This window comes from Mus caroli, unplaced genomic scaffold (genome assembly GCF_978045245.1).
Source record: "Mus caroli unplaced genomic scaffold, Mus_caroli_1 scaffold_11, whole genome shotgun sequence".
Lineage (NCBI taxonomy): Eukaryota > Metazoa > Chordata > Mammalia > Rodentia > Muridae > Mus > Mus caroli.
In genome coordinates this window covers 4,434,403-4,448,923 of record NW_028227266.1, presented here as the reverse complement: position 1 = coordinate 4,448,923, position 14,521 = coordinate 4,434,403, and the positions used below count along the sequence as shown (strand labels likewise).

At 40.6% G+C, this 14,521-nt stretch overlaps 1 protein-coding gene across 1 annotated transcript; it reads right to left on the bottom strand.

Moving 5' to 3' along the window:
- Positions 1-5,130: 5,130 nt before the first annotated feature.
- On the bottom strand, positions 5,131-12,363 carry Mmp7 (matrix metallopeptidase 7). Its single transcript, XM_021173153.2, has 6 exons — positions 12,256-12,363; positions 9,105-9,331; positions 8,871-9,019; positions 8,267-8,395; positions 6,716-6,877; positions 5,131-5,153 (listed from the first exon to the last, which is right to left on the bottom strand). Exons 1-6 carry the CDS (start codon positions 12,361-12,363, stop codon positions 5,131-5,133), a joined length of 798 nt encoding a protein of 265 aa, XP_021028812.1.
- Between the last annotated feature and the right edge of the window lie 2,158 nt (positions 12,364-14,521).

Below are 14,521 nucleotides of genomic sequence, written 5' to 3'. Positions count from 1 at the left end.
AGCAACAATTACTTTTCCTTAATATCTCTTAATATCAATGGACTCAATTCCCCAATAAAAAGACACAGACTAACAGACTGGCTACACAAACAGGACCCAACATTTTGCTGCTTACAGGAAACCCATCTCAGGGGAAAAAGACAGACACTACCTCATAATGAAAGGCTGGAAAACAATTTTGCAAGCAAATGGTCTGAAGAAACAAGCTGGAGTAGCCATTCTAATATTGAATAAAATCGACTTCCAACCCAAAGTAAACAAAAAAGACAGGAGGGGCACTTCATACTCATCAAAGGTAAAATCTTCCAAGAGGAACTCTCAATTTTGAATATCTATGCTCCAAATGCAATGCACATTCATTAAAGAAAGGTTAGTAAAGCTCAAAACACACATTGCACCTCACACAATAATAGTGGGAGACTTCAACACACCACTTTCATCAATGGACAGATCGTGGAAATAGAAACTAAACAGGGACACAGTGAAACTAACGGAAGTTATGAAACAAAAGGATTTAACAGATATCTACAGAACATTTTATCCTAAAACAAAAGGATATACCTTCTTCTCAGCACCTCATGGTACCTTCTCCAAAATTGACCATATACTTGGTCACAAAAACAGGCCTCAACAGATACAAAAATATTGAAATTGTCCCATGCATCCTATCAGATCACCAAGGACTAAGGCTGATCTTCAATAACAACATAAATAATAGAAAGCGAACATTCACATGGAAACTGAACAACACACTTCTCAATGATACCTTGGTCAAGGAAGGAAGAAAGAAAGAAATTAAAGACTTTTTAGAGTTTAATGAAAATGAAGCCACAACATACCCAAACTTATGGGACACTATGAAAGCATTTCTAAGAGGGAAACTCATAGCTCTGAATGCCTCCAAAAAGAAACTAGAGAAAGCACACACTAGCAGCTTGACAACACACTTAAAAGCTCTAGAACAAAAGGAAGCAAATTCACCCAAGAGGAGTAGACAGCAGGAAATAATCAAACTCAGGGGCAAAATCAACCAAGTGGAAACAAGAACTATTCAAAGAATCAACCAAACGAGGAGCTTGTTCTTTGAGAAAATCAACAAGATAGATAAAACCTTAGCCAGAATCACTAGAGGGCACAGGGACAGCATCCTAATTGACAAAATCAGAAATGAAAAGGGAGACATAACAACAGACCCTGAAGAAATCCAAAACACCATCAGATTCTTCTAAAAGAAGCTATACTCAACAAAACTGGAAAACCTGGATGAAATGGATAAATTTCTAGACAGATACCAGGTACCGAAGTTAAATCAGGATCAGGTTAATGATCTAAACATTCCTATATCCCCTAAAGAAATAAAAGCAGTCATTAATAGTCTCCCAATCAAAAACAAAACAAAACAAAAAACAAAAGCCAAAAAGCAAAACAAAACAAAACAAAACAAAACCAGGACCAGATGGATTTAGTTCAGAGTTCTATCAGACCTTCAAAGAAGATCTAATTCCAGTTCTGCACAAACTACTCCACAAAATAGAAGCAGAAGGTACTCTAACCAATTCATTCTATGAAGCCACAATTACTCTGATACCTAAAAAACAGAAAGACCCAACAAAGATAGAGAACTTCAGACTGATTTCCCTTATGAATATCGATGCAAAAATACTCAACAAAATTCTTGCTAACCGAATCCAAGAACACATCAAAACAATCATCCATCCTGACCAGGTAGGTTTCATTCCAGGGATGCAGGGATGGTTTAATATACGGAAATCCATCAACATAATCCACTATATAAACGAACTCAAAGACAAAATCCACATGATCATCTCGTTAGATGCTGAGAAAGCATTTGACAAAATCCAAATTCATGATAAAAGTCTTGGAAAGATCAGGAATTCAAGGCCCAACCTAAACATGATAAAAGCAATCTACAGCATACCAGTAGCCAACATCAATGTAAATGGTGAGAATCTGGAAGCAATCCCACTAAAATCAGGGACTAGACTAGGCTGCCCACTTTCTCCCTACCTATTCAATTTGTACTTGAAGTCCTAGCCAGAGCAATTTGACAACAAAAGGAGATTAAGGGGATACAAATTGGAAAGGAAGAAGTCAAAATATCACTTTTTGCAGATGATATGATAGTATATATATTGACCCTAAAAATTCCACCAGAGAACTCCTAAACCTGATAAACAGCTTCAGTAAAGTAGCTGGATATAAAATTAACTCAAACAAGTCAATGGCCTTTCTCTACACAAAGGATAAACAGGCTGAGAAAGAAATTAGGGAAACAACACCCTTCACAATAGTCACAAATAATATACAATACCTTGGTGTGACTCTAAGTAAGGAAGTGAAAGATCTGTATCTTCAACTCTCTAAAGAAAGAAATTAAAGAAGATCTCCGAAGATGGAAAGATCTCCCATGGTCATGGATTGGCAGGATCAACATTGTAAAAATGGCTATCTTGCCAAAAGCAATCTACAGATTCAATGCAATCCCCATCAAAATTCCAACTCAATTCTTCAAGGAATTAGAAAGGGCAATCTGCAAATTCATCTGGAATAACAAAAAACCTAGGGTAGCAAAAACTCTTCTCAAGGATAAAAGAACCTCTGGTGGAATCACCATGTCTGACTTAAAGCTGTATTGCAGAGCAATTATGATAAAAACTGCATGGTTTTGGTATAGCGACAGACAAGTAGACCAATGGAATAGAACTGAAGACCCAGAAATGAACCCACAGACCTATGGTCACTTGATTTTTGACAAGGGAGCTAAAACCATCCAGTGGAAAAAAGACAGCATTTTCAACAAATGGTGCTGGCACAACTGGCAGTTATCATGTAGAAGAATGCAAATTGATCTATTCCTATGTCCTTGTACTAAGGTCAAATCTAAGTGGATCAAGGAACTCCACACAAAACCAGAGACACTGAAACTTATAGAGGAGAAAGTGGGGAAAAGCCTCGAAGATATGGGCACAGGGGAAAAATTCCTGAATAGAACTGCAATGGCTTGTGCTGTAAGATCGAGAATCGACAAATGGGACCTCATAAAATTGCAAAGCTTCTGTAAGGCAAAAGACACTGTCAATAAAATAAAAAGGCCACCAACAGATTGGGAAAGGATCTTTACTTATCCTAAATCAAATAGGGGACTAATATCCAATATGTATAAAGAACTCAAGAAGGTGGACTCCAGAAAATCAAATAACCGCATTAAAAAATGGGGCTCAGAGCTAAACAAAGAATTCTCACCCGAGGAATACTTAATGGCTGAGAAGCACCTGAAAAAATGTTCAGCATCCTTAATCATCAGGGAAATGCAAATCAAAACAACCCTGAGATTCTCCCTCATGCCAGTCAGAATGGCTAAGATCAAAAATTGAGGTGACAGCAGATGCTGGCAAGGATGTGGAGAAAGAGGAACACTCCTTCATTGTTGGTGGAATTGCAAGCTTGTACAACCACTCTGGAAATCAGTCTGGAGGTTCCTCAGAAAAGTGGACATAGTACTATCGGAGGATCCTGCAATACCTCTCCTGGGCATATTTCCAGAAGATGTTCCAACCGGTAAGAAGGACACATGTTCCACTATGTTCATAGCAGTCTTATTTATAATAGCCAGAAGCTGGAAAGACTCCCGATGCCCCTCAACAGAGGAATGGATACAGAAAATATGGTACATTTACACAATGGAGTACTACTCAGCTATTAAAAGAATGAATTCATGAAATTCCTAGGCAAATGGATGGACCTGGAGGGCATCATCCTGAGTGAGGTAACCCAATAACAAAAGAACTCACATGATATGTACTCACTGATAAGTGGCTATTAGCCCAGACACTTAGAATACCCAAGATACATGATACAATTTGCAAAACACATGAAACTCAAGAAGAACGAAGACCAAAGTGTGAACACTTTGCTCCTTCTTAGAATTGGGAACAAAACACCCATGGAAGGAGTTACAGAGACAAAGTTCAGAGCTGAGAAGAAAAGATGGACCATCTAGAGACTGCCGCACCTGGGGATCCATTCCATAATCAGCCCCCAAATGCTGACACCATTGCATACACTAGCAAGATTTTGCTGAAAGGACCCTGATATAGCTGTCTCTTGTGAGGCTATGCTGGGTCCTAGCTAGCACAGAAGTGGATGCTCACAGTCAGCTGTTGGATGCATCACAGGGTCCCCAATGGAGGAGCTAGAGAAAGTACCCAAGGGGCTAAAGGGATTTGCAACCCTATAGGTGGAACAACAATATGAACTAACCAGTACCCCCTCAGAACTTGTGTCTCTAGCTCCATATGAATCAGAAGATGGCCTAGTTGGCCATCAGTGAAAGGAGAGGCCCATTGGTCTTGCAAACTTTATATGCCTCAGTACAGGGGAACTCCAAGGCCAAAAAGTGGGAGTGGGTGGGTAGGAGAGTGGGGGCGGGGAGGGTATGGGGGACTTTTGGGATAGCATTGGAAATGTAAATAAAGAAAATACCTAATTAAAATAAATAAATAAATAAATAGTTAATTATAAAAAATAGTTGGAAAAAGCAAAAAAAAAAAAAAAAAAAAAAAAAAGAGATGTACAGGGGCAGGAACTTAGAGCTGGTGCTAACCAAGTCCCCAGGAGCACAGGTATTCTGTGAGAAGAACTTGTTTTCTAGAAGACTCAGAGAGAGGGGATTTGGGTCAAAAGCAAGAGGAAGTGGTCATAATTGAGGCCATACCATTGACTGACAACGAGTGGCATGCCTACCTGCTCCATTTGGTGAAGATGTACCAGAAGAACCTCAAATAAGGTCTAAATTAGTTTTTGACTTCATCTTTGATTCATCGTGTAATGTAACTTCCTGGTCACTGAAAAAGTCTTCTCACGACACAATTCTAACGTCAGGGTTATTTGTGCACGTGACATTTATTGTTGATGTTTATCAACTTCATGTTACCTGAGATTAGTCAGAATCATTCTGTCAAGATGACCCTCAGAGGGATGTGCAAAACTTATCCACTGTACAAGGAAGAGGGAAACAGGTGCAGCTCAGGAAGGGCGTTTGTTCATGCCAACTGAGGAATGCAATGGAGGACCCAGTGAGTGCAGACAGTTTCTGTGAACTGTCTGCATCTACCATAGCGTGTTCCTCTTTCCTGTTAAGAAAGAAAAGAAGAACATTAAGGTGTATCATAAATCATACAAGAAACATTCTACATCTATATAAACACAGCCAATGTACCAGGTTCAATTCCTAGCATCAACCAAAAGAAAACCAACCCAAAACACCAAAACTCAGCAACCATCTGGGTTAGCTAGATGTGGTATGTTGGGGCACATGCTTCTGATACCAGCAGCAGGAAAACAGCGAAGGGCATCACTGCACATTTAAGGCTAGCCTGGTCTACATATAAAGTTCAGGACAGTCTTGTCTACAGAGAAAGCTCAGGACAGCAAGAATTACACAGACAGAACTTGCCTCAGAAACAATTATAATTTAGGACAAATTGCCTGAATATGTGTTCAGCACTCATATAAATCTAAAGTACAGCAAGCAGTGCTGGTAATACTGCACTGCTGCAATAGCCCCTTTGCAAACTGTTCTAGGAACACATTGTAGGAACTGCTGGTTCAGAGTGAATTCTAGGTTCCACAGATTTCCATTTATTTTCCTGTAGAAATAATTTTCCTGAGTACAGGTCTCTCTTTTGATCATTTGAAGACTATTATCTTTTGACACTGATCATTGTTTTTATTTATGTGTGAAGTAGAGTTTTGGGCAAGTTTGATGAGTATGTAATTCTGGATTCTCAAGTCCATGTTGCTTTGAAATGATGGAGATTCAGAAAGACAATTCTGCCCTGGCTTGGCACCATTGCTCCCTGGAAGTCACATAGCTCTGGACCTTCTTTTCCTCATCTTTATCCAGGGACATGGGTTTTTATCATGCCTTTTCTTCTGTTCTCAAAATACTATTTCTAATGAGTTTTATCAAGCAAATACTGACACTTGCTGTTTGAAAACACTGATTTTGGAATTTGATGAAAACAAAAGGGAGACTGGGACACAACATTGGGAGGTTTCATGGGCAGTGGTTACTATGACAGTTGTGGCTGTCTGTGGGGACCACTTCACTGCATGTTTATAAAAACAGGGAAACTGGGCCACTTTTGACAATGTAGGCAACTCCTTGGCAGTGGCCAGCTAAGAATAATGTCTGGGGTGGGGTTCTCTTAGTGAGTCTGGGTTGAGCAAAGAAGGATGATAACATCTCTATGTCAATGTGGACTCATGAAGCTTACAGTATGAAATGTCAGCTGGTGAGATGGCCCAGTGAACAACGGCTTATTTGCCTGCCTGATGATCCACATGCAATCCCTGGGAGTCATGCAGCAGGTAGAGAGAACTGACATGTGCTAATTGTCCTCTGATCCTACATATGTGTAGTACTTTGTTAGCTTACACACTCATGCATGCATACACACGAGTGTGTAGAAATCAATTAAAAATAAAACGAGTATCTCTTCATATGCTTAATATAAACATCCTCCAGGAGTGTGAGGCTGGGGCTTCACCTCAGGACCTCACACAGGCTAATCTTGCATTCTGCTGTCCTATTGCATAGGTTTTCAGGCCTCCTGTGGTTTTTCCAGGCAAGTCCCTATTTTCTGGCATCTTTCAAGCCCGACAGTCTCTTTTTGAAAACCATGATTATTACCATATAACTTCTGAATGCCTGCAATGTCGTCCTTTGTAAGACTGAAGTCTTCTGAATGGCCTCTTTGATAGGTAGGGTACATCACAGTACCGGGAACAGAAGAGTGACTCAGACCCAGAGAGTGGCCAAATTCATGGGTGGCAGCAAACAGGAAGTTCACTCCTACAGTCAGGGAAATGTATATGGTAAATATTAAAATAACTATATAAATGCCTGTAATAAATCAATCACATTATAATGCAAAAGACTACCTAGTCCCCAGGTTTCCTCAGTTATTGGTTACTTCCTTCAAAAGGAGGAGTCTGAAAGGAGAGTGCATTGTTTGCTTTTCCGAGGTGGGGATAAATGCCATGTCCTAAGCAACTGAAGGAAGAGTTTATTTTGGCTTATGTTGTTGGAGGGATGGAATCCATAATGTCAAAGAAGTTATGGCAACAGCAGGTGGCAGGAAAGCAATCTGTAGATCATATTTCATATACACACAAGGGGAGAGACTCAGAGAGTGGGGGAGGGAGGGGGAGGTACAGGGGAAGGTGGAGGAAGGAAGGGAGGGAGGGAGGAAGAGAGAGGGAGGGAGCACAAGGTAGGGTGCTATAATCCATCAAAGCCTGCCCTCCCCCAGCAAGATGTCACCCCCTAAAGGCTCCATAACCTTCCTAAACTGTGCCACCAACTGGGAACCAAGTGTGCAATTGCAGGCATTCATGGGGACATGTCACATTCAAATTAAAATAGGAAAAACTTTGGTCCTTCAGTGAGTAACCTAAGGTTAAGAACATATACCCTAAACCAACCTCCCAGATAAGGAGCCAAAGGAGAACAGAAAAAATGTCTACAGTAGTTCTTTATGAAACCAGAATTCAGGGAAAGAATTATATGCTTTTCTGGAAGGCAAAGTGTGGTGTTGGGGAGGGGTGGGGAGGGTGGGGGAGGGAACAGAGCGCACTGGGGAATGACCCAGTTACTTCAAATCTCTGTGTTGAAGCTTCTGTGGAGAGGTTCTGACCAGAGCATTCTTGGGAGCCTTGGGTGTGAGAACTATGTCCATCTCCTTGGGTTACCAAGGAAGACATAATTAAATTCACTGCATATGGTTAGTGTTGGTTTTAATTTTGTAGTCAGTTAGAAGCTGTTCTTTGTGGCCTCAAGTTCTGAGATAGCTAATGAGTTTAACTTTGATCTTTATGTTAGCTTTGGGCTAGGTAGGGGCAGCTAACTGCTTTGACAGCTCTTCTGGTTCATATCTTATTTTATCTTATCTCATCCCATTCCATCTCTCACCCCATCTTATCTTATCTTATTTATTTATTTTTATTTAATCTGTGCCTATATGTATACTTGTGTCACAGTACAAATATGGAGGTCAGAGGACAACATGTGACAGTTTTTTCCTAACAAGTAGGTCTCTACATACACCACACACAAATTAAAAAAAGAAAATATTAAATGAGATAAAACATTTAAAGCATCTAGTATATTACTTGACATTTAAGGTGCCTCTAATGATTATAATTAAAGCAATGATCATAGAAGAGACATAGGACACTGTACCTTCGTCCTCACCATCAGTCCAGTACTCATCCTTGTCAAAGTGAGCATCTCCGCCTAGGCCTGGCCCAGGTGCGAAGGCATGACCCAGAGTGTTCCCTGGCCCATCAAATGGGAAGTTGTCTCCATGATCTGCAAAGCACCCAGTAATTACTATCAGTGTCTTGGTTTTTCTTGGCCTTCTACTCTCTCCATAATCATGTGATTATGAATATTGGAGAAAGAAGCCAGTTCAATTGGTTGACCCTCTTGGTACCAATAGTCAGTTTAACACAGAGAATGAGCTGGCTGTGAATCTGGTCCAGGCATCTGGCTTTTATTAGATCCTCTGATTATCATTGTCGACCAATGTATACTGAAGGCTCACTGGATTCAGGATCTTAATGTGTGTGTGTGTGTGTGTGTGTGTGTGTGTGTGTTTGTGTGTGCGCGCGCGTGTGTGCGCATGGGTGTGATACTGAAAATAGAAATCAAAGCCTCTCCCATAAGTTAAACATATGTTTCACCAATAAAAGCTGACTTGAGTGCTCATGAAAGGACTTAAATTTTGAAAGGAGAACAATAATATAAACAGCACACAGGATTAGCCTGAAGGAGCCATTCTTACCTCCCCTTGCGAAGCCAATTATGATATCCGCAGTCCCCCAACTAACCCTCTTGAAGTTCAGTGGGATCTGCATACTCCACATTCTGAGAGCTTTTTTCACGATTTGATCCACTAAGATCCGAGGTAAGTCTGAAGTATAGGATACAATTCTGAAGGCACACAAGAATTCAGTGTTTGTGTTCTCAGGAAAAGGGTTTTGTTGCCTCCACCAGAATGAGCTAAAATGAGCCTCACCTGTAGGTGACAATTCTGGAATGCCATTTTGGACTGTTTGGCATTAGTGAGTATTCTGCAACATCTGGCACTCCACACCTAGGTTTCTGCATTATTTCCATGATGTAGGGGGATAGTTTTCCAGTCATGGGCAGGCCAAAGAACTTCTGCATTTCCTTGAGGTTGTCCACTAGACTATTGACCTTCTTTGTTTTAGAGTCGTGAGGGTAAAATTTTCTAAGATAATTCTGGTAGACAGAGAGCAAAAAAATCTTTTATTTGAAAATCTATGTCCCTTATACGTGATGTTGTTATGGATTTAGATAGTAATTTGAAGACAGAATTGTTTTGCAATTATGGAGTAAAGCAAGTATTACTGATGAGGGGAGATGGAATATTATGCTATTGCATAAGACAGAGAGAAGAATGTCATAGCATACTGTATTCTCCGTGCATACCTGGAGGATAAACACACCACCCACTTTCTAAAACTTGCTCTTATTTTTAGAGCAGTTAGAAGTGTCAGTGTGTCTTCAGCAAGCACAACAAAGGTTGGGGAAATGTCTTAGTCAGAGAAGAGCTTACCTCAAAAATCTGAGTTTGATTCCCAGAACCTATGTTAAGAATTGGGTGCTTCTGCAACTCCAATGTCAGGGAGGGAGAGACAGGAGGATCACTAAAGATGCCCAGTATCAAACTATGGCCTACACACAGACACACACAAACAAACACACACACTCACACATACACACATACATGCACAAGCATGTACATACTCACAATACACAGTATATATATATATATATATATATATATATATATATATATGCACATGCATACACTATACATACATGTACACAATACACATGCACATACTCATATATGAACACACTTGCATACTCACACATATATACACATACACACAAACACATTCATACACATACTCACACACAGACTCACATATACATACAAACATAAACACATGTACACATACAAACACACATACACATACATACACATACACAAACATGCATACAGCCACATATACATAAAACCACACATACATACACACTTATACACACATACATACAGAGAGACAGAGACACACACACACACACACAAACAGAGAGAGAGAGAGAGAGAGTTAGTTTGTTAGACGTAGTTAGACCCTATGGGGCGATGTGAGGTTCACTAGCCATACAAGAGCTGCTGCCATCTGGTTATTATTAATTCCATAGGGAGAAGAAGTCAGGTGATTGTTAGTTTAACCAGTCTGACTTAACAGTCCAGGAAGAGACCACATCTCATACCATCCATATGCTTCTTTGTTCAGGTTCACACACTGAGTCCGCAGCAGACCTGGTCTGGAGACTCCTTATCTGTAGTCCCTTTTTCCTTTTCCCTCTTTCTCCCCTCAGCCCATTCTGCAGTTAGCATAGCCCATATAGGAGGTGTCAGAATAAAACAGAACCCCAGATCTCCCCAAGCATAACTGGATCCCCAAGTATCCTGGGGTCTGGTAATGGAATGGAAGATCTTCAACCAGAATATGAAGAGGCAAGACAATTGACAAGAGCAATTTATGCAGGCATTAAAGACCCTTCCTAGGGGCAGGCACACATTTACTGCCTCTGCCTCCCAAGTGCTGGGATTAAAGGTACACAACCATTGCCCAGCAACACATCTGTTTTATATGAAGACACACAGCTTAGAGAGGTGAAGCTGCAGAAAGAAATTGCCCCAGGTGTCTGTAATCCACTTCCAAGGAAGTTTCCTTAGGAAAAGTATACAGGCTAAAAGTCTGTGCAGTGGGAAGATTATTGAATGGCTTACCATCTGCTCAGTCATTTGCTGTCAGTATTAGAGCGCCTGGCACTGGCTGAAAACCTCCCATGACTCTTCATTTTAACAAAGCAAATTGACTAACACGATGTTCTCTTACCTGTTGCCATGGTGTTTCATTCAATACTACAAATTCTTATTACTCACTCATAATAATCACAAACAAATTCTTTAAGACAAACAAACAAACAAACAAACAACAAACATTGTATCCCTCCTAGAGCTGTGGACTTCAATGAGACACTCTTTGGATGACACGTTTGCATTCTTTTCTACTCCTGGTTTTGATTTGAGATAGACCTTGCTCTGTAGCACAGGCTAGTCTGGAACTCATCATGTAGCTCAGGTTGGGCTCAAATACACAATGACCCTTCTTCTTTTAGACAATCTGTGTGCTAAGCAAAGGGCCTAAAAACCCTTGTAACAGCATCCTGGAGAAAACTGAATCAAAACTCCTAAAAATGCTATTTGGTAAGGTAGAAACCAGCTATAAGTTTGTGATTGACTCTACTTTATCAATCTTTAAAAAGTCAAACTGAATGTGAAGTATAGCTCTATTTTTCTAATGCTTAAAGCTTATCAGTCATTATCCAATTTTACCAAATAACAATTTATCCGAAGAAGCCTGATTTCTGAGCTAGAAAAGCTTATCTTGATTTCTGTCTCTATTTTGGTAGCAAGAATGTGAGTCAAGGCGACTGAGCTCTATTCAGGCTAGCGCTAGTGATCAGATGACACACTCTATACTTCATTCCTATGGTCTGTAACAACTGCACATGTGAGCTTCTATCATCATGTTATGTTCTGCTAGTATAACCCCATGGGCTAGAACATAGATGTGTTTTAGCTTCTATTGCACATGCAAGAATGTTACACCTTCTCTCTGCACTTTCTGACTATAGGTCTCTTCACTGTGAGACTTCATCCTTAGACGTCCAGTTCAGTACAGTTCATGAAAATAATTGCAAGTTGCAATAAACAATAATAACACTTCCATTCCCTGAGCATGGATGAGATCTCAATACTGCATTAAGTATGTTATAATCTCTCCACTTGGTGATATCATTATTATATTCTCCAGTTTCTGAATTGGAAAATCTAAGGCCAGAAATGAAATGACATGCTAGAGAGCAGAAAGGAGCTGGCATTCAACGAGAGTTTAGGAAGGCTTGGATGGCTACTCACAGAGAGCATGAACTGCTTTTCTAACCAGGAACATTCTGCCCAAGAATATTTACTGCCACGCAAGCACCAAAGGACAAATCATTCAAAACCGCATGTGGAATATTGGCCGTGAGGCCAGAGAACCCCGAGTGAGAGAAAGATATACCTGAGCCTGTTCCCACTGATGTGCGCTCTCATCTCCAGCTTCCTGGGACAGTGGCAGAGCCAGGTGGCCTGGCAGCAGGCACACAAAGCAGAACAGGGTGAGCTGCATAGCTGCCACTAACAGGCGATTGTTCTCAGAGCTACTTTGATGTTTCCTGATAGGGGCTGGAGAAATTTATATCGCTTCTCAGCCCTGAATGTGGAAATAGGTGACTCATTTGCACACTTTCTTTCTTTTTTGAATTTAGCAACAATGAGGAAGTATTGTGTTTTTATATTGGCAGGAGGAACACATGGCATTTATCTTTTAGAGGACCCCCTCCCCGCCATGCTGAATCCACAAGAAAACTTGTCTTATTTTTGGAATCAAATTACTACTCTCTCAAGTCTTATCAATGTCAAAGTTTTGGATCTGTCATTGTATTCTGTATCTTACAAGGATTTTACTAAACATTTATAACATGTGGAACAGAGCATAAGTTACAGCCAGCATCACTGAGCAGGTGCCACAACACTACCAATGCCAAGAAAGAAGATTGCCGCACCAAGCTGATTTATAGATGAATGTATAGATGAGTCATGCCTGGGATCCAGAATTCAGGAGGTTGCGGAGGCAGGAGGACCGCAAGTTTGTGGCCACATAGTGGCTACATAGCCAGATCATGGGCTGCATAGGGGGTATAATGATTAAAATAGGAAAGGAAAGAGGAAAGAAGGAAGGGAAGAGAAAAGGAAGAAGGAGGACCTGGAGCATTGCTAGTGTTTCATAATTCTTTATAAAGGAGAGAGACAGGCATTGCAGGCGCAGGTGCTGTGTAGCGGCTACTGCAGGTCTAGCCTCTAGCCTCCGGTCTCACAGCCTCCTATCTGAGTCACACTGTTGAGTATCCTTTAATCAGGTGGTTTCTTTTCTCACTGGGTAATGCTATTCCTAATTTTCTTCAATTAAGGACTTCCACCAAATCTTCAAGAAGAGCCCTGCATAACTTATGTCTGTACAATAAATGAGTATTTATAGATGTAACCTGTATCAGGTAACCACAGTGCTATGAGATGTTCATTGATCAGTGTTTCAGAGTAAAATCTTGGATCTTTTCTTATCTCAGATAACAAGACAAGCCACAGGCTGGGAGAAAATGCATGCAATGAAAGACTATTTTTAAAACTATATACAGAACTCCTAAACACAAGAACACACATAATCTGATTTTAAAAAATGCACCAAGGACCCAAACAGATAATTTGCCAGAAGAGACAAATGCTAAGTAAACATAAAATGATTCCCCATTACACTTACCAGGGAAATGTGAATTTAAATAGCAACAAGCCAATTAAAACCCATCAAAAATGCTTCAAATCCTGAGCATGCAACAGTAAAGGCAAGATATACTGGGAACAGTTACTTAGGAATACAGTCTGGCATGCCCACAACTAAATCTCTGGCTACCCAAATATACTCTTTCCTAGCCATAGAAGAAATGAAAATTTAAGTCCATATAAGAGCTGCAAGTGCATACTTATAACACTTCTATTTACACTGTTTAAAACTTGAGAACAGTCAAGATGTCTTTTGGAGTGGGAATGGCTGGACAGACTATGGTAAGCCATGCAAGGGATTATTCAGCACTAAAAGTAAGAGAGTGGTGAGAAGGCAAGGAAGAGCCTTAAATGAGTGCTGCTAAGTGAAAGGCCAACAGGAAAGGGTTAAAACTTGATTCTGACTAGATGCCATTCAGTCTGAGAAGGCAGCAGGCAGATCGGTGGTTACAGCCACACGGTGGAGAAAGGGTGGCCTAGAGTTGAACTACAGAGCACAGAGGATTTTTAAGGAACAATAAATTGCTCTGGCATTGTAATGATTTAATACATGTCATCACACACGTGTCTGAAAGTTTAGAATGTTCTCACACCAGGAGTGAGCCCTATGGATGGAGGAAAGAGTGCGAGCATGCTATTTGTAATCAGTCTGGAAAGCTTTCTAGCCTTGGGTGCAGGGAGTTTGGACTTCATCCTTCTGAAAGAAGAAAGAACTGCAGCTGGCTTTGGATTGAGAAAATGCTAGTGCTGTACTGAAGATGGATTGTAGCAGAAAAGACAACTCTGCTGAGGACCACCAGAGCTAGACGAGAAATCATTACTAAGACAGCCAGGGTGAACTAAACCCTCACTGAGATAAGTAGAACAGAGGAAGGATGCAAGGCATGCCAGGAAACCAGGCTTTAGCTCTGCCCTGCCTGTGCCTCCACAGTAGGGAGGCAGGCAGCAAT

What these genes read in the sequence shown, in the direction of transcription:
- Mmp7 (XM_021173153.2), bottom strand. Translation starts at nt 12,363, where the DNA reads ATGCAGCTCACCCTGTTCTGCTTTGTGTGCCTGCTGCCAGGCCACCTG. An exon ending in AATTGGCTTCGCAAGGGGAG is followed by an intron (nt 8,396 to 8,870) that starts GTAAGAATGGCT and finishes GGTGCTTTGCAG; the next exon opens with ATCATGGAGACAACTTCCCA. An exon ending in AGGCATTCAGAAGTTATATG is followed by an intron (nt 5,154 to 6,715) that starts GTAATAATCATG and finishes CTTTCTTAACAG; the next exon opens with GAAAGAGGAACACGCTATGG.